This window comes from Dryobates pubescens, chromosome 8, assembly GCF_014839835.1.
Source record: "Dryobates pubescens isolate bDryPub1 chromosome 8, bDryPub1.pri, whole genome shotgun sequence".
Taxonomy (NCBI): Eukaryota; Metazoa; Chordata; class Aves; order Piciformes; family Picidae; genus Dryobates; species Dryobates pubescens.
The window spans coordinates 35,431,854-35,449,674 of NC_071619.1; the positions used below are offsets into that span (position 1 = coordinate 35,431,854).

General features: G+C 46.6%; 2 protein-coding genes across 2 annotated transcripts in view; both read left to right on the forward strand.

The window, feature by feature from the left end:
- GRAMD1C (GRAM domain containing 1C) overlaps positions 1-6,129 on the forward strand; it is a 59,671-nt gene extending 53,542 nt beyond the window's left edge. The window contains 5 exon segments of the mRNA XM_054163744.1: positions 667-846; positions 2,280-2,337; positions 2,786-2,896; positions 3,684-3,789; positions 5,428-6,129. Of these exon segments, the coding sequence (XP_054019719.1) occupies positions 667-846; positions 2,280-2,337; positions 2,786-2,896; positions 3,684-3,789; positions 5,428-5,505 (533 nt within the window). The 3' untranslated portion in view covers positions 5,506-6,129.
- Positions 6,130-6,831: 702 nt separating this feature from the next.
- ZDHHC23 (zinc finger DHHC-type palmitoyltransferase 23) lies at positions 6,832-12,259 on the forward strand. Its single transcript, XM_054163187.1, has 4 exons — positions 6,832-7,104; positions 7,458-8,165; positions 9,056-9,223; positions 10,030-12,259. The coding sequence occupies exons 1-4, from the start codon at positions 6,968-6,970 to the stop codon at positions 10,295-10,297; spliced, it is 1,281 nt and encodes a 426-aa protein (XP_054019162.1). The 5' UTR covers positions 6,832-6,967; the 3' UTR covers positions 10,298-12,259.
- Positions 12,260-17,821: the final 5,562 nt, after the last annotated feature.

The window sequence follows — 17,821 nt, forward strand, 5'->3', positions numbered from 1 at the left end:
AGGCTATCTCTCCTATGCACGTTTTCATGTCTGTCAAAATTCATTCCTTTAAAGAGTGGTTTGAAAAGAAGGCAGCACCAAAGGAATCTGGAAGTCCTGCCATCAATATATCTGCCTGTTCCAGGGTGTGAAAGAAGCCTTATAGCTTAATGCTAACAGGGAGCTCTTGTATACCTTGTAAGTGCTATATGAAGGAAACAGGAGGAGGAGCAAGAAAGCTATTAGTCTCAACTGCATATGCCTATCTTTAATTTCCTTGATGTGGGTATGAGAAGAGGCAGTGGGACTTGGCAAGCTCTCTGGCTATGCCTGTTAACAGCTGGGCCAGTCATGGCTGCAGGCTTAAATCTAACGCATTTCCTAGTCTCAATGTAACAGAGTCTTGACATGCTCTTCCAACTGCTGTCTAACATGTCATTAAACAATCCTTCATAGGCTGAATGCACACCAAATCTGAAAAGTGTACTAAGTGCCCTCTAGCAAATAGGACAGGTAGTACAGGTCAAGATGTGTTTGTCAATTAGCAGCTTCAAGTTCACTTACTAGAAGGTCCACTTACTCCTCTCACTGCCAGCCTCCATATCTCAGAATGTAAGTCATTGGTGCTAGCTTTTCAGCTTTCCTTCTGAGAGTTCAGTAACCTTGCTGTTTGTTTTTACACTGCAGAATCAGATCTCCTACTGGAGGAGTATGCAATCAATCAGTCCATAGAAGACTCTGGAAAATTAGTAGCCCTGAGACGAAGGCGACGCACTTTACACAGGAGTCTGGCAGAATCACTTCCCAAACGCTCTTCCCAGCACTCTGCTGGTGACATGGGAGTAGAATCTCAGGGCAGCATAATAGGTAGGAATTTTGCTATCAAATATTTTCCAGAAGGTATGTTCAAGAAAGCTTAACTTCCAAAACAGTGCAAGAGTGACACTTGCATGTGTGTTATTACTGTCTTTACGTTATTGGTGTGATAGCAAATGCTTTATTGTTCAGGCTTGCATAAATAGATTTAGAGTCTAAATAGTCACATTTATGTTGAGTATCTCATGAAATCAAACCTAACCTCACTTCCTGTTTTAAAACAAACAACCCAACCAAAAACTAAAATGCTGCATTGTACTGTGTAGGATTGAGTGTCAAATGGGATCAGAAAGAAACTTAACCTGACTTTTGTGAAGTTCATGGGAAAATTGCCTTATTTCCTCAAATAACTGCACAGCCAAGTCATAAGCACTCACGTCCTGGCCCCATCTTCTCGTTTTGGGGGCTTTTTGTTTTAAGGAGTCTAATTCCCATCTGTTTATGTAATTTCTGGGTCACTGAAGCATTTCTTGCAGTCCCAGAACCTCTGGGCATGACAGACTTGGCCACTAGTTTTTACGCTGTTAGGCCACTAGTTTATACACTGTTAGCTATACCTACAGAGATAAGGAACATCTGTGCATCAATGTGTGCTAGAGAATGGTGGCTTTCAGGACACAAATGAATGTTAAGCACTGAAGTAGAAGCAAGTGCCCTTTCCTAGAGCAGGAGACAGCACTGAGTATAGTATCGAGAGAAAATGTGCATCGGCGCCACATATAATGGACTCTGAGATTGCTTCCTGATTTACTTAATTCTGCTACTGCTGCCTCACCTTTTCAGGTGAGTGTGTCCCCCTGTACTCTGCACTGATGAGGCCACATCTCAAGTACTGTATTCAGTTCTGAGCCCTTAACTACAAGAGGGACATTGAGGTGCTGGAGTGTGTTCAGAGAAGGGCAGTGAGGCTGGTGAAGGGTCTGGAGCACATGGCCTAAGAAGAGTGTCTGATGGTGCTTGGGTTGTTCAGTCTGGAGAAGAGGAGGCTGAGGGGAGGCCTCATGGCTCTCCACAACTACCTGAAGGGAGGTTGGCTCAAGGAGGGGGCAGCCTCTTCTCCTTGGTGTCAAGCAACAGGATTAGAGGAAATGGTTTCAGGCTGTGCCAGGGGAGGTTTCAGGCTGCATGCTAGGAAATATTTCTTCACAGAGAGGTTTATCAAACATTAGAATGGTCTGCCCAGGGCAGTGGTGGAGTCACTATCCCTGGAGGTGTTTAGGCAGTGTGTATACCTATTGCTTAGGCATATGGTTTAGTGTTGACCCTTCAGTGCTGGGTTGTTGGTTGAAGTGGATGATCTTTGAGGTCCATTGCAAGCTGTTGAGATAGTCTTGTGAAATGCTGGGCACTGACATGTATCTGCAGGCATCCCTGAGGAATGTTCTTCAGTACTTTTTAACCTACTTCTCTTCCCTGTCCTATAGGAAGGAAAAGAGATGCTGTAAGTAGGACCACCACCATCATTGTAGTAATGAGTGTCTTGTAAGTACTCCTTTGCATTAAAATGTGGCCTGACTCAAGCTCATTTTAGTTTTTGTCTGTATCCCACTTGCATGTTACTGTTACATGTAGCATGACAAGTCCTGACCTAACTTTAATGGAGTAATTTGGTATAGGAGGGGAATGAATTAAGAATTGTCACATGGAATGAAAATGCTGTCTTGCCAAACTAGGCTACCTTGCAGGTTTACTTAGTTTTGATCCCATGGAGAAATTCTAGAATTTATTAATTTCTATTTTTCTAAGTGCCAAGAGGAGACACTGTTGCTGTTCCTGTTGGTTGCTATTACACAGCTTAATGCTAACTGCTAAGAATTGTTTGAATAGAAACTTATTTTTGGTATTGTAATGCCCCACACCTTCTTTCTTTCCTGAAAATAAAGCATTCTGACTCAGACTGTTACAGGACTTTGTTCTGTTTTCTCTACAGTTTGCTGCTCTTGGTCTTGCTGAATATAACCCTGTTTCTCAAACTATCAAAGATTGAGCATGCAGCTCAGTCCCTCTATCATGTGCAGCTTCAGGAAGAAAGCTCTTTTAAGTAAGTTGAATTCACAAACTTTAATTTCTTTCTTCCTCAGCTTATGTGAGAATCTCATCTAAAGATACCAGTTTTGAACAATGAAACTTGCTGTTAAGTTTTCAAAAGCTGCTGAGGCTTGTTGCTGTTCTGTAATCTATAGTGATGTCCAGTGACTGCATCTTCAGTAACAAACTTCTTTGACAAGCTGGGTTTTGGGGCAGCGTTAAGCTTAGCTTGCATACATCACCCTGCTGTGACTCATCTTCTGTGAATATCATAGTGCTGATCACAGACCAAAGTGTTCACTTCATCTTGTGAACCAGCATGATCTCAAATATAATGGTAAAGAGTCATTTAGCTTTTTAGCCTCTTCTTACAGGTCTCCTGCTGACTCTGTGCCCCTCAGATTTATGTGTTTGGTGGCTTTTGTGTTCAGACACATGGAAGAGGCTCAGATGCTGCTTCCTCTTTTGACTGTCGGCAAACAGGTTAAAAGAGCATAACCTGATCTTGAGTATGGAAGCAGTGTGGTGAACTCCCATAGTGATCATTTCAGAACAGATTAGAGTAACTTTCTTCTTAAGAAAGGTCTTGCCATCTGAAATGTGAGAACTTTAACGTTGTAGACAAAATGCAAGGCAGCAGGTATTGAAATTCAATTGCTTGCAGCTTTTTATGAGGCTTTTGGAAAAGGATGCTTTTAGCAATGGCAGAGGAAATGGTGGCAGAGAGCAGCTGCTTTTGGAAAGTCATGGAGGTGTTTGCTTTGTGTTTCTGATCTAATCATAATCTCAATATCTTTCAGCATATCCCCAGAAATGGTATCAAAAGAGGAGATCCCTCAGTATGATAAGGAACAGGTTAAACATGTGAAGGGAGTTTTAAGAGACTCAATTGAAATGCTTGAGCAGGTAAGTCTGCTAGTCAGTCTTCCTGGTATTATTCTTGTTTCTCAGCAACTCAAATTTTCTCCTTTATGCTACTATAGCTTTTGTTTGATGTCATCTGGTGTCAACTAAAGCTTTTGTGACTCCTTGGCCAGTTGTGTGTATTTTTTTCCTAAGATTTAATTTGATACAATAGGCAGTGCTCATGTTTCTGATGTTTTGTGTGGTTGTTTAGGGGTTGGGGGTTATTTTTGGACTAAGATTAAATAATCATGGGAGTTTTCTTAAACCTGGATTGATGAGACAGGTTCTGAATCATGCTACAACAAAGAGTAATTTGGAACATATCTTTTTTTCAAAGACTCAAAACAGTGATAAGCATTTGCCCACCTCCTGATGGGGTTTCTTCATTCAGGTTTAGCCTGGCAGTTGCTCCCTACTTCTCTGCTGCATATTGGTGAGAGCTTCACTTAGCCTTGATACCAAAGGGACAGCTAATCTCCAGAGAAGAAATAAATAAAACCAACAGACCATACATTTCTGAGAGGCTCCATAGCTATCAAGTTAATCTGCCTTCTCAGTAACTTACACTTTCAGGCTCTTAAATGCTATAAAACTCTAAGGAATTAAGTTGTACAATGTTGTTGCCTGTCTGATCCTGAAGTCCAGGACTGCTAAACCCTTAGGCTGAAATTGCAACTCAGTAAATGAAGGACAGTAAAATCATACTACTTTGGGTTTTTGTGGTTTTGGTGCTTTTTGTTCCTTTTTTTAACTTTCTGCCTATGAATGTTCTGATTTTAAATTCTTTTATTAAATCTTAAAATGTGACAGAAGAAATTATTAGATTAGGAAAGCTGTGGGGGAGTTCACATGTACCTCTATCCATCACTAGTTTGCTCTGTGTTCTCCCACACACTAAAAGGGTGTAGAAAAAGAAGCCATTTTTTATATTCCTTATTCAGGGGTTTCTCTGCACACAGAGTTGCTATTAATCTATTAACCATTTTGATCACAGCTTGAAAAAAGCTTCTGAGTGTTGGGAATTTTACCTCAAATCATTTCCTTGTTTCCTTGGCCTTTTCATTTTCTCTGCTTACTACCCAAGCAACTCCTAATTCTGAAGTGATAAACTGCTATTTGAACAGTGTCAAAACAAAACCCAACAAAAAAAAGCCTCTTTAAAAAGTGAGAATTCAGCCACCTTTTTCATCCCAAGTAACACTTTTTGTCTGAGAGTCATGACACATCTTAGTGCCTGTTACTTTGTGTTTTCTGAGGGTTGTGAATAATTCAAACACATTTTGTGCACCAAAATGCCCTGGGAGGGCCAGGTATTTAAAAAAAACCCAACCAAATCCTGCTTTGCTGCCATATTCCTTAGAGTATTTGCTAAGAACATTAACTGTGACTAAAAATGAGTGGGGTGGTTTATCTTTTGCACTGTTGTCTGGTGAGGTGTTAGGCTTTATCATACTGAAAGTATTCTAAACTGCACAGAGTATAGCTGTTAGGAGAGCACAGGAAGGCAACTGTTTACAGAACCAGGGAGGAAAATTGAATGAATTCCTTAAAATAAGAGGAGGGAGATATTATTTTCCTAATACCACTCATGCAGGAGACTAAAATAACTGGAGGGATGTGATGGTTGTATCTTCACAGCTGAAGATCTCCCTTTCTATGCTCCAAAGAAGCTTTGACCACTTGAACAGGACACAGAGCGGCAAGACTGAGAGTTAATACCCACGTGAGCTTCCCATTTAAGATGCTGAAGAACAGATATGTGTGTGTGTGTGTGAGAAGACTTGAGGGGTAGGGGTTTTAACTGTCACCTTTTGGACTCCTTACTGTTTGGCTCAAAAGCTTGACAGAATAAAGGTTTCTGGAAGAAGCAAGTTGGGTTCTGCATTCCTGTAGCCTGGTGATGTCTCTCCTGCCAGCCCTGTTATTATGGGGAGAGTGTTGCTCACAAACAGCTCGGAGCTCTCCAGTCCTGTGGTGAGTGAGTGGGGGCAGTTGTACGGCTGGATAACAGATCTGCACGTTTTGGAGGAGGGAAAAACACCCTCAGCAGAGATCTGGGCTTGTCTTTAATGAAATTGCAGCTTTTTATGTCAACTTAAAAAATGACCGCCGGCGAAGGGTGTTTTGGAGAAAAAGAACAGGTACTGGTTTCATTGCCACAGGATCTTTATCTGCTTTTTTTAGCCATGGGGACCTTGTAAAACAAGTCACCATTTTAAAGGATGAATAGTTAAAAGATTAATTAAACAGGGAAATGCTTGATGCCTCTTTGCTTAATCTTTCACATGCTGTGAGCTTTGGCAGCCTGCTTTCTGCCATATGTTTCTCACTCTCCCAGAGAAATTTCAGCCCTCAGTGTTTTCCCTCCGTCAAGGGCTGCTCTTCAGTTCTTCAGCATGGTGTGCCCACTGATGATGAAACTGCCTCTTCTGGCTTTAAGCTATTTCTAAAAAGGTTGAGAGAAGGAAGATAAGATGAAAATAAAAATTAAAAGGAAGTGAAGTGTCACCATCCCTTGGGGCTCAGGGCTGTGACTGTGGGGTAACGCTGGCTGCGACGTGGTGCTCTCTGTGCCCTGCAGTGGTGCAAGCAGCTAAGGTTAGAGGGTCCGTGTGTCGGTGCGTGAGTCCTGAAATGCAGTGTCTTGGCCCGAAACCCTCCACCACGGCGATTTCAATGTGCGCTGTGGCAAACTTTCCCAGCCACGCGTGTCCAGCCCCGGAGAGCAGCAGAGCCGCTCGGACCTGTTTTTCCAGTCGGCGGACGGGCGGGCAGGCGCGGCTAGGCTGGGGCCGCGCCCCGGCCGCGGGACCCCGCGGTGCCCTCCCACCTGTTGCACTGTCCCTTTAAGCCAGGTGCCCTCGCGTCACGGGCCGCCCCGCCCCTGCCGGGCCGGCATTGGGCAGCTGGGCCGTCAGGTGGATGGGCCCGGGACGGAGGGGGTCCCTCGCAGCCCCCCCAGCCGCACACCTCCGCCTTCGGGAGAGGCGGGCGGACAGGGGCGGCCAATGGCGGCCGCGCACCGCCAGGAGGGCGGGGCCGCTGTGGAGGAGGCGGTGGCGGGTGCGAGGCACCTGCGGCTGGGAGGGGGCGGGGCGGCTGCCGCGGCGGCGGCACGGCCGTTGCGAGCCGCCTCGAGCCTCTTCCCTGGCCGCGGCGGCGGCTGTGAGGGAGGGTCATGGGGAAGGGCGCGGCGGGGCGGGCGGCGATGGAGGAGCCGCTGTGCTGCTGCGAGTACGTGGACCGGAGGGGCGAGAGGAACCACCTGGCGGCGTGCTGCTGCGACTGCCAGGACCTGGACGAGGGCTGCGAGAGGTAACGACACTACGGGCGACGCGACCGCCTGGCCCGCTGGGCTCCTTTCCCCGTCCCTAGGCGGAGACCAGTCTGGCTGAGAGACCCCTCTTGCTTCCAGAGGCGACCCGCGAAGCTCTGGGTGCCTCCTCTCCTGGCGGGAAGCTTAGGGGGCTGTCGGTACCCCCCGCAGGGCTGCCGCCCTGAGGGTCGGGGAGCTACGCCCCGATCCTTGAGGAAACTTGATGGGAGAGAGGGAAGGGGTAGGCGAGCGAGTGCCAGGCTGGGCGCCTCGGAGTGGGACGAGGCAGAGGAAAGGGCCTCGGGTTTGTGGCTACGTCTGTTAGCCGGCGTCTGCGCTTCCTCCCTAACAGGTGGCTAACGGGCAAATCCTTGTCCCCGGGAACTCTGGAAAGAATTGCGGACACCGTGGCGGACCGGGTGCGGATCCCTTGGTTCGCAGGGGCTGTGAAGATCAACATTAGTCTTGTGCCGCCCCTGGTTCTGCTGCCTGTCCTGCTCCACGTTGCTGCTCTGCACTTCCTGCTGGGGCTCCTCATCTTGACATCTCTGCCCGTAGTGGTGCTGTGGTACTATTACCTCACTCACAGGAGGAAGGAACGGACCCTCTTCTTTTTGAGCCTGGGGCTCTTCTCTTTAGGCTACATGTACTACGTGTTCCTGCAGGAAGTGGTTCCCCGAGGCCACGTGGGATATTCCCAAGTGGTCACTCTCACGTGTGGGTTAATTCTTATGCTTGTAGCCTTGTCTCGAGCCAAGAAGGATCCCGGCTACCTTCCCATCTTACCAAGCAATAAGAGGGCATTGCACCAGGGTTTGCCTGAGTGCAACAAGAGTGTTAAAGGGAGCTCCAATGGGCTGCATAGTGTCACCACGGCAGGAGCTGCCAGTAGCCGTGCTGTGAATGGGGAGGCCAAAGGCTATTCTAGGATGTCAGCTGAAGAGCTGGAAGGTGTGAAAAAGGACTGGTGCACTAAATGCCAGCTAGTCAGGCCAGCACGAGCTGGGCACTGCCGGCTTTGTGGCAGGTGTGTGAGGAGACTGGATCATCACTGTGTCTGGTAGGTTTTGCACTGCTGTGACTATGTGTGTTTGTTCTCTCTCTATCTGTTTTCTGCTTTTTGATTTTCTTTTTTAATATTCCCTATCAAATGGGGTTATTGTTGTGATGTTCAAGACCTGGAGATGTTCTTTAAGACAATAGATTTTTATTAGAGAACCATTTGGACAAGTTTGTTGTAAATGGGTTGACCTTGGAGCTGGTGACTTTTACATTGTAACTTCAGAATTGCCTTTTGGTTCTCTCCTGGTTTTCATCTGGGTGGGGTTTTTTGTGTGGGTTTTTTCCATATTTTGTTGGTTTTGGTTTGGTTTTAGGCTGGTTCTGTGGAGCATTAGCAGCCCTACAGTTAGTTAAGTTGCATTAGTGCTCTCTAGGGGTAAGGGAGGCCAAAGCTGCCTGAGTGCGTGCAGTACTGGAACCAAGGAACAGTAGGCTCTAGATGTGTTTCAGCAGCACATAAGGAAAAACTCCTTCACTATGATGGTGCTGGAGCACTGGAACAGGCTGCCCGAAGAGGTTGTGGAGTCTCCTCCTCTGGAGATTTTCCAAACCTGCCTGGACATACTCCTGTATGACCTGCCCTAGCTGATCCTGCTTTGGCAGTAGGGTTGGACTAGATCATTTGTAGAGGTCCCTTCCAACCTCTACCATTCTATGATCTGCATGCTTAGTGAAAGTTTTAGATAAACTGCCTACTCTCCTGATTTTTTTACTTATGCCTATAACCTTTCTACAAAAAGCTATACAGCTTCTTTTGAACGCGTTTCAAAGTTACTAGCTTGTGCTGTACATAAGCACCTTGGAAATTGGGTTCTGGAGAAGGGAGGAGGAAAGAGAAGCCAGTTTCATTTCTTTTTAAGCAAAGTAATCTCTCTTTTCCTTTTGGAGGATTAACAGCTGTGTAGGGGAGCAGAACCACCAAGCATTCATCCTTGCCCTCTCCTTCTTCATGCTCACTGCGGTGTACGGGATTACACTGACCCTGCACACCATCTGTAGGGGCCGAACTCCATTTATGGCATTGTTCTACTGCCCTGGGGCCTATTCTGACTACAGGTGAGATGTCTGTCTGGGACAGAGCTGGGGTGGGAATGGGCTTGGTCAGGCAACTTGGCTCCTGTTCCTCACTCTGTGCACTAGGCCAGTACTGTTTGCTCTCAAACTTGACCAAAAAGTGCTCTCTGAAAACCTCTGGAAAGCAGGCATGCAGCAATGGTTTTGCTAAGGGTGGGGAGTCTGAGACTCAAGAGAGCTGGGATTTGAAGTCTTTGTGTCCCACACAACTTTAAATGTATTTGCCCCAGATGTAGGTAAGAGCCTGAAAGTCTGGAATCCATATGCTGTTTCTCCCTCTTTCCCTTACGGTTTATCTAGTGACTGTCCCTCTGAGTTACCTGCTTAGAACAGACAGTATTAATATGCTTTGTCTGGTATAGAGGGTGGTGAGAAGCATTGGACACTGGGTTGGAGAGGGACAAGTGCTACCACTGATGGCCACAGTACACTAGCACAAGTGTGACTGTATGTTCATCTGTATTTCATTTCATGCTCTATCAAGTGAGCATTGTGGGCTCCTTAAATAAGGACTAAGTACCTTTGCAGCAGTAAGAGCAAAGAGCTAGGTAGTGCAATAGCAACGTGCAAGAGTAGCTCTGGTAGCACTAGAATCTCTCATTAAGTAAGCCCTGAAGCTTTAATTTTGAGAAAGCCTGTAAGGATTATCTGATGAAAGCAGCAAAGTGAGATCACTGTGGCAGATGTAGACAGGGATTTGAAAGGATAGTGATTACCAGGGAAAGTCATTCTAAAGCAGCTGCTCCAAAACTAAATGGCTTCCTTCCCATCTTTTTCCCTGCTGCCAGCTCTGCTCTGTCGTTCACCTGTGTGTGGTACTGTGCCATTGTAACAGCTGGCATGGGATACATCCTCCTTATCCAGCTGTTGAACATCAGCTACAACGTGACCGAGAGGGAAGCTCGTCTGGCTCTGCGGGACAACACTGGGCGCCGGCTCCTGGGGGGGTTAGTGATAGACACTGGCCAGTATAACAGGGGCTTCCTATGCAACTGGGGCCATTTCTTGAGCCTGGGGTCTTCTCTTCCACGGCGCTCTGCTGAGGACATTGTGTGACACCTCTCTTTCTACAGATGGCATTGACTGACTTTCTTAAGTGGGGGAATGACCCCTTCCACTAGCACTCCCTCTTCCCACACCCTTCCTTCGTGGTTGGTGTATGGGCTGCCTGTCCTGTAACTGACAGCACCAGAGGCTTTCCCAGGCAGAATGGTTCTTCATGTGCTGGCAGCCAGCAATAGTATGCAGAAAGCAGTAAGCCATATGCACAAACCTGGAGAGAAGGGGCCTGCTGCCTTTTTCCATTGTGGGAAACTTTGTCCAGCTGAGCTCGGCAGGAAGAAGAGCACAAGGTTTTGAGAACTTGGGGTTTTCATTGGGTGTAAACCCTGGCATCAAGAGGAACCTGCTGCTGGACTTCAGAGCGTGCATTGATTCCTGCAAAGGTTAAGGAATCCCTGTCTGAAATGTCACTTGTAGGGACCAGACATGTCAGGAGGATGAATTTTTGATACTGTAACAGCTGGACCACTGCAAAAGCCAAGCTCTGGCTAGAAGCATCTGTCTAGGCAGCTGCTGAGCAGCACTCTCCTCTCTGGTGTGTTGTGTGGGTTTGTTTTCTTTCATTCCATCCAGCTGTATACATGCTTGTATTAAGTGCCTTCATGAGCAACATTCCTGTAGGGCTTTTTAAGATCCATTCATCTCTTGACCCCTAAAGTTGTTATTCCATCCTTGTCTGTCCAGCTGGGTGAGAAGACACTGTCATCTTTAATATCATCATTCTTTCTGGAACATAGGTCTGTGCTGGTTTGAAGGCTTGTCTCTCTCTAAGCATTTCTGCTCTGATTATGGATTGTGACATGAGACAGCAGGTAATACCAACTAAGCAGAAGATATTTTGGAGCAACACATTAAGAGTGGACTCTGAGGGGAAAACAAATAGTGGTGTTACTGTAGTTTTATGGAAACTACTTTTCTTCCTCTATGGGAGAAGGATGTCTATGGAAGAGTAGACAGTTCTGGTGACAGGATTTTTGGTAGGTAGCATCTTGGCTGTGTTGCTAGTAACAGTGATCCTGGCTCCTTTCAACCCAGTCACTGTGGAGCTGCCTCACTGTAGACCTGTTCTCTCAAGCCAGGAAGCCGAGGAACAGTTCAGTTTCTGCATGTAGGGAGAGGATGTGTTGAAGCTTTCTCGTTTTGGGGTAGAGGAGACCTGCACTGGCAGCTGAATGTATTGAACGTGCTCTGCAAGAATTCACCTTGTTCCACATGAGCCTGCAACTGTTTTATTGTTCAGACTTGAGCTTCAGCTGAAATAAGATTTTGGTGGGGGTGGTTTCTGGGTTATGTGGGTGGGGTTTTATTGTTGGTGGTTTTTGTTTTAAACATTTTGCACATGTTGGTCAGCAGTAGTCTGAAGAGTCTGGCTGGAAGAGCCTGCAGCAACAACACAAGAGGCAGGGGTAGGGCCCAGATGCAGAAGCAGAGGAAAGAGCCTTGTTCTAGCTAGTGACATCTTCAGATGTGTGTGCAGCATGCACAGATCATACCTGTCCCTTTCTCCACATGTGTGGCTGGCAGCTGGGGGATGTTGGCTGAGTGATACCAGTTCACTGTACGCTGCTGTGCTTTATCTCTGAAGAATGCACAGATGGTGTGGTGCCTAAAGGTAGCAGGGTTGGGGGTCTCCCTTGAGATCCCTGCCATATTTGGTGTGCCATATTTGTGCTCTTGATTACGTGTCCCAGTTTAAGGTAGAGACCACATCCCACTTCGTGTTCTTCGATTTCCTCAAGTAGCACTTTCTAACTTTCTGTAACCAGCAGATAATTGAGGAGCAGCTGCACTTGCAATGGGGCTGTGCAGAAAGAGTTTCTGACCTACTGATTGTCCTTTGTTTTCTCTTTTATCTGAGGAACAATCCTTTATAAGGAGGTAAAGAGGACACCTCTCTTGCTTCCTTCTTCTAACTGAACAAACTAAGAGGTTTCTGATGACTTCCCTGGCCCTAAAATGAAGGTGGCACCCAGATGGACTGTGTTAACTATTCGTCTGTGACCTTCTGGCTGGGGCTTGGAACTTGATCCTTGTAGTTTAAAGTCATATGAAGACCTTGCCTTCACATGAGCTATCTGTAAATGTTTCCGGGGAGCATAAACAGTTTGTGGTGCCAGCTGAGATGAACTGGAGCTTGTCAACCCCAGAGACATGGATACTGTGGCCTAGCATGTTCGTGATCTCAGATCTCATCCTGCTGGCACTTGGGAAGATGAAAGTAGAATGATCTCCTGGGCTAAAAAAGAACTGCAGTGCAGGTAGGCAGCCTCTCTGTCCCTGTGAGTTGTAAGTGCAGAAATCAATCATGTGCCCATGAGCTGAACGAGCTCTAGGAGCATTTACAGGTTTGAGATAAGTGTTTTCTCAGACTCCTCCTCCTCCTGGCTGGGAGAAAGCAGAATGGAGCAGGTCACAGATCATTTTCCTGGCAGTTCCTAATCCTGTTTTGCTCACTGCCTTCCATGGGCAGACAGATTGGTTACTATTTTGCAGCCTGTCAGTGTAGCCTTGTCTCAGTGACTGCTGGTGTAAGAGATTTCATTTGAACTGCTCACAGAGGCTTGCTCTGTGGTTTTCTCCCAGACAGTATGGACTTTGGAGTGCAGATTAAGAACAAAGGACCTTGGACTAATGTAACCATTCCATACCTTGGACAAGCCCACTTCAGCGTAGTGGGGTAAAGTGTTAAAAGTTATTTACTTATTTTTGGGGGGCATTAATTCAGTAGGACCTAGAATCTTTTGGGACACTAAAAGAGTTTCAAGGCTGTTTGTTTTGGTTTGGTTTTAGGAGGAGAATGTAGTGCTGATTCCCCAGTGAGCAGGAATTTCCCATGGTGTAATCTGAACAGCATCAGTGACTTTTCCTTTAAGGACATGGCTCTTTTTTCAGCATCCTGGCTTCCTCCTGAGGGGATTTATCTTGTTGAATGCCTTGGGAGGTGGGAAATATAAAGTAACAGGATGTCTAAAAAGGGGTAAGAGTTGGGAGCTTCAGGTAGGCATACTTTGGAGCTCTCCTTTTAATAGCCCTAAGACTTAGCAAGAAACCCTTGAAGGGTAATGCTCCCTTTTGCCCTTGTAGCAAGAGAAGATTTGTGGTTTCTTGTGCTCTAAAGGACAGTTTCTTTCTTACTTTCTTGCTGAGCTTATGGTTGGCCACACTGGTAGAAAAATGTCAAAACCTAGGTGGTGGTAGCTGCCGAGATCTGTGCTGCCTGGGTGTTGGAGCAGCAGGAACAAGCTGCATTTGGCAGGTGACTTGTAGGTTGTGGGTGGTGGCTTTGAGGTAAGGACTGGTGTCTCACCTGTCAAACTCTGCATGTACCTGGCAGTGCAGAAAACAGTACCCTGCTGGCCCTTTCAAAGTTAGAGCACACAGAACTGGTCAGAAGCAGGGAAGGATTTTGGTTATAGCTAGCCTTGATGTTTCTCTGCCCAGACTTGGATTTAGTTTATCCTGCTTTAACCGTGACCTTTTAAGAGGCATTTGTTGTTTCACAGATTGTGTGGACTTCTGCAGGCCAGGGCAGGGGTCCCCTTAAGGTGACAGGGTTCTGATGTTGCTGCTGTTACAGTGTTTAACCTTTTGTGTCCAAATGCCAACACCCTCGTGTTTGGTGCCTATACTAAGAACTGTACACCATTGGATACACCCTGCAAATGGTGGCTTGGCGTTCTTTAACTGTCTTCTTCCATCCTGCTTTTTTGTAGGCGAGTCACAGGTCCCCACATTGACTGTTTCTCCATTTAACTTGTCCTCAAATGACAAAAGTCACTGGTGAGCCTGAGTTGGCACTGCTTGTGACTCCTAATCACATTTCAGCCTTCATGCTATGATGGTGCTTTTTTTTTTTCCCCCTTCAAAGTAGGTTGCTTTCAAGTGTCTTAATGAAACCATTTGCTGTAAAATTTCTTCTAAAGATAAAATGGATAATGCCTCACTGCCAAATGTCTTAATTATGTGCTTGGTTTTTTCCCTTCTATATGAATGTATATTGCCTAATTAGGGCAAGAAGTGTGTGTGACTGTGGATGTGTTTTCCTGTATGGCTTTCAGTGAAGAACTCTACAGTTTCCTAGGATTTTCTTCTACTTCCATAGTGCTTGTGCAGCAAAAAATCTTTCTGCAGACAGGTGAGGTTCCTTCTGAGCTGTGGGAATTCAGCCTTCCAAGATCTTGTCTTCATGGAACTTCTCTAATGATGATGTGAAGAGCAATGGGCTCCAGATGAACTGTCTTGGAGACTGGGACGTTTTGGTGGTTTGGATTGTTTGGTTTCTTTCACCCTACACTTCAGGAAGAAATTTTGTGAAACACATTTGTGAGCTTTGTTGAAAGGGCTGTGTGTGTGCTTGTGTCCATTTTGCATTGTATTCAGTGTTTCCAAATGGATGCAGCTATGAAGCAAAATAAATGACTAGAAATGATCTGTGAAGTGGCCTGTTGATTTTATGCCAACACACTCAGCCAGGTAAATGACCAAAACCTGCCGTCATCTCCTGTCTGTTTAGCTGTGAGCTCGACTTAGAAATAAAGGAGCAACAGGCTAAGGTGAAGCTAGGAAGAAAGTATGTTTCTAGTTCTGCAAAAGCTGGATTTTGGGTTTATTGGTGTTGGAATGAAGCAGAGACTTTCTGGGAGTTCTCCCAGCTGTGGAAACCAAGGATATTTCCCTGAAGTGAGGATTCAAATTGGGATCTTGTATCCCACAAGCAACTGATTATCAGTATCTGACCAGTGTCTTGCTTTCCCTCCTACCCTTGTGCACAATGCATCTAGTACCCTGAAAAGGAAGAATACCTGAGTCCTCTTCTAAGCCATGTCTGGAAGTTATGTGGGTATTCTTTGTGCCTGTAGTGGGAAAAGATGTAGCTGTTGGTTCTTGGTATGTCAGGACATCTGCTGAAAGACAAGATGGCTTTTCATGAGTAGAATCGCAGGTACCTTTGATTGTTCCCAGAACTCTGCTTTGATTTGCCTGGATGGCACCTCCTGCTCTTCAGATGTCTCCCTTTTAAGATTACTTTGCACTTGCTGCACCTTACTCTAGCAGTGAACCCTGTAGTTAGGCAAGAATGGTGTGTGCAGAAGCGACGCTCCAGCAGCCACCACTTTCATTAGATCCAGTGCCGATGACAGGATACATGAACCAGCTCCACAGCTTTTATTTGTTCTCCTTGTGGCTTGCCATGTTGCCTCCACACAGCAGAAGCATGTCTGGCAGGCCAGCCAGGTGTGCTACCATGGCTGGTTTCCATAATGCAAAGATGTGAGCTGTGGATCAGGCTGCCGTGGTTCATGGATCCTTCTCAGGCTAGCTACTGTCCCCAGCTGGAGTCTTGTTTGCGTGTGGAGAGCAGAGGAAATTGTTTATACTTCAGGCCCTGTTTCAAATCCAGTTTGACCTGGGCTTGGGAATCCTTGAAGGGACTGGTACACTAGAACAGGCTTCCCAGAGAGGTTATGGAATCTCTAGAGGCATTCTAAACCTACCTGGATATGTTCCTGTGTGATATACTCTGTGACCCTGCTCTAGCAGAGGGGCTAGGACTAGATCTTCAGAGGTCCCCTCCATCCCCTACCCACTGTGGGATTCTGTGAAGAAGGTATTTTTTTGTGGTCAAGGTTTTTGGGAAAGCACGTGAGAATTTCAGCAGGTGCTGGCAGGGGATGGGGCTGGGGAGAAGAGGGATTTGCAGTCACTTCAGAGTTCTGTGTTTGCTGTTGTGCTAAAGTGCAACTCCTCCCCCACCTCCTTGTGCAGTAGAAAGAGAGTCTGGCTGTGCAGCAACCTCCCTCTCTTGCTAAGAAAAGCGAGCAGCTGACAGGCAGGAGGGTGCCTGTGCTGTGAGCGTGTGGGCTGATGACCAGCATTAAGGCATTGACATCTACATGTAAGTGCGTGCTGGAGCAGGAGTGAGCCACAGTGTAACAAGCTTTCTCACATTTCTCCCTTCTGTTGGGAAGTGTTTGCAGGACCTTTAGTTTGAGAAACACTAACATCAGGCCAAGGATTTTAGGGGTGTCCTGTGTAGTCCTTTACCAACATCACTGGGCACAGCCCTGCTTCTGCCAAAGGGGCATGAGTTGCTGCAGTAATCCAGGTGGGGTCTCACAAGAGCAGAGTAGAGAGAATCACCTCCTTTGGCTGGCTGTGCACACTTTTGACATGACCCAGGTTGGCTTTTGGGCTGCAAGCAACCAGTGCAGGCTCATGTTACATTTTTCACCAACTGACACCCCCAAGTTCTTCTCCTCCAGACTGCTCTCAAGCCACTCCTCACCCAGCCTATATTTGTGCTTTGTATTGCCCCACCCAGGTGTCGCACTTGGCCTTGTTAAACTTCATAAAGTTGGCTTGGGCCCACCTCTTAAGCCTGTCCAAGTTCCTCAGGATGGCATCCCTTCCCTCCAGTATGTCAACAGGACCACAAAGCTTGGTGTCCTCTGCAAACTCGCACTCAATGCCACTGTCTGTATTGCTGACGAAGATGTTAAACAGCATTGACCCCTGAAGGACTTCACTTGTCTCCATTTGGACATTTTGCTGCTGATCTCAGCTCTGAGTGCAGCCATCCAGCCAATTCCTTATCCAGCCAGTGGTCCACCCCTCAAGTCTGTGCTTTCCAATTTGGTGACCAGGTTGTCATGCAGGACAGCATCAAATGCTTTATGCAAGTCCAGGTAGATGGTATCAGTTGCTGTTCCCTCATCCACTGATGCTGTAACTCCATCATAGCATCGGTGGATAGTGGAAGAGCAGGTGATCCTTGTTCCTCATGTGAATCCAGCTGAGGCTTCAGCTCTGTACCAGCACTGACTTAGCAGTAGGCCAGGGAAAGGGGTATCAAAAGCAGCTCCTCCTGGATGTTCTTCTGTCTTCTTTCTGCTGAAACTGCCCAGCCAAAGTTCATCTTCACAGGAGAATCTTTTTCAAAACTACTTAGAAGAAAACCCTAGAAGGTGAGAGTGTTGGAGACAAAGATCAGTTTCAAAAGTGGTGACCCTACTTCATGTTCTCTGGGGAGAGTTATGCTCTGCATAAGCAGCATTATTTCATGGATGGTTAAGTGGGAGCTGTGGGCCTGGGACAAAATGTGCAAGGTGTCAATGCTGGGGAAGGAATCATAGTTCAGTAAGCTGGATGCATATCTGAGCACCCAGTGGTTTGGGGCACGCTTGTAGTTGAGAGATAGAGATTCAACATCTGCTCAGCCTGTTACTGGGGTCAAGACTAGGCTGCATGTGGGCTCATCCACACTACTGCTCCAATAGTCCTGCTGCTCCCCTTAGCAGTTGCAGTGTGTCCTGGCTGGCTGCAATGCTGCCTTCTCTCAGAGAAAGCTCTTGTGTCCTTGCCTTTCAGCCTCTGCCTTGCGTTCCTCCTTACGCTGTGAACCGAGATGGAGGTGGCCTGGAGACTTTCTGTGCTGTATTCATTCTCAAGCCCAGGATGAAGTCATCTTAGGAAAAGGTCAGCAGTAACATGGGAGCATAAAGGCTGTTTCTGAGTTGT

What these genes read in the sequence shown, in the direction of transcription:
- ZDHHC23 (XM_054163187.1), top strand. Translation starts at nt 6,968, where the DNA reads ATGGGGAAGGGCGCGGCGGGGCGGGCGGCGATGGAGGAGCCGCTGTGC. An exon ending in CTGGATCATCACTGTGTCTG is followed by an intron (nt 8,166 to 9,055) that starts GTAGGTTTTGCA and finishes TTCCTTTTGGAG; the next exon opens with GATTAACAGCTGTGTAGGGG. An exon ending in GGGGCCTATTCTGACTACAG is followed by an intron (nt 9,224 to 10,029) that starts GTGAGATGTCTG and finishes CCCTGCTGCCAG; the next exon opens with CTCTGCTCTGTCGTTCACCT.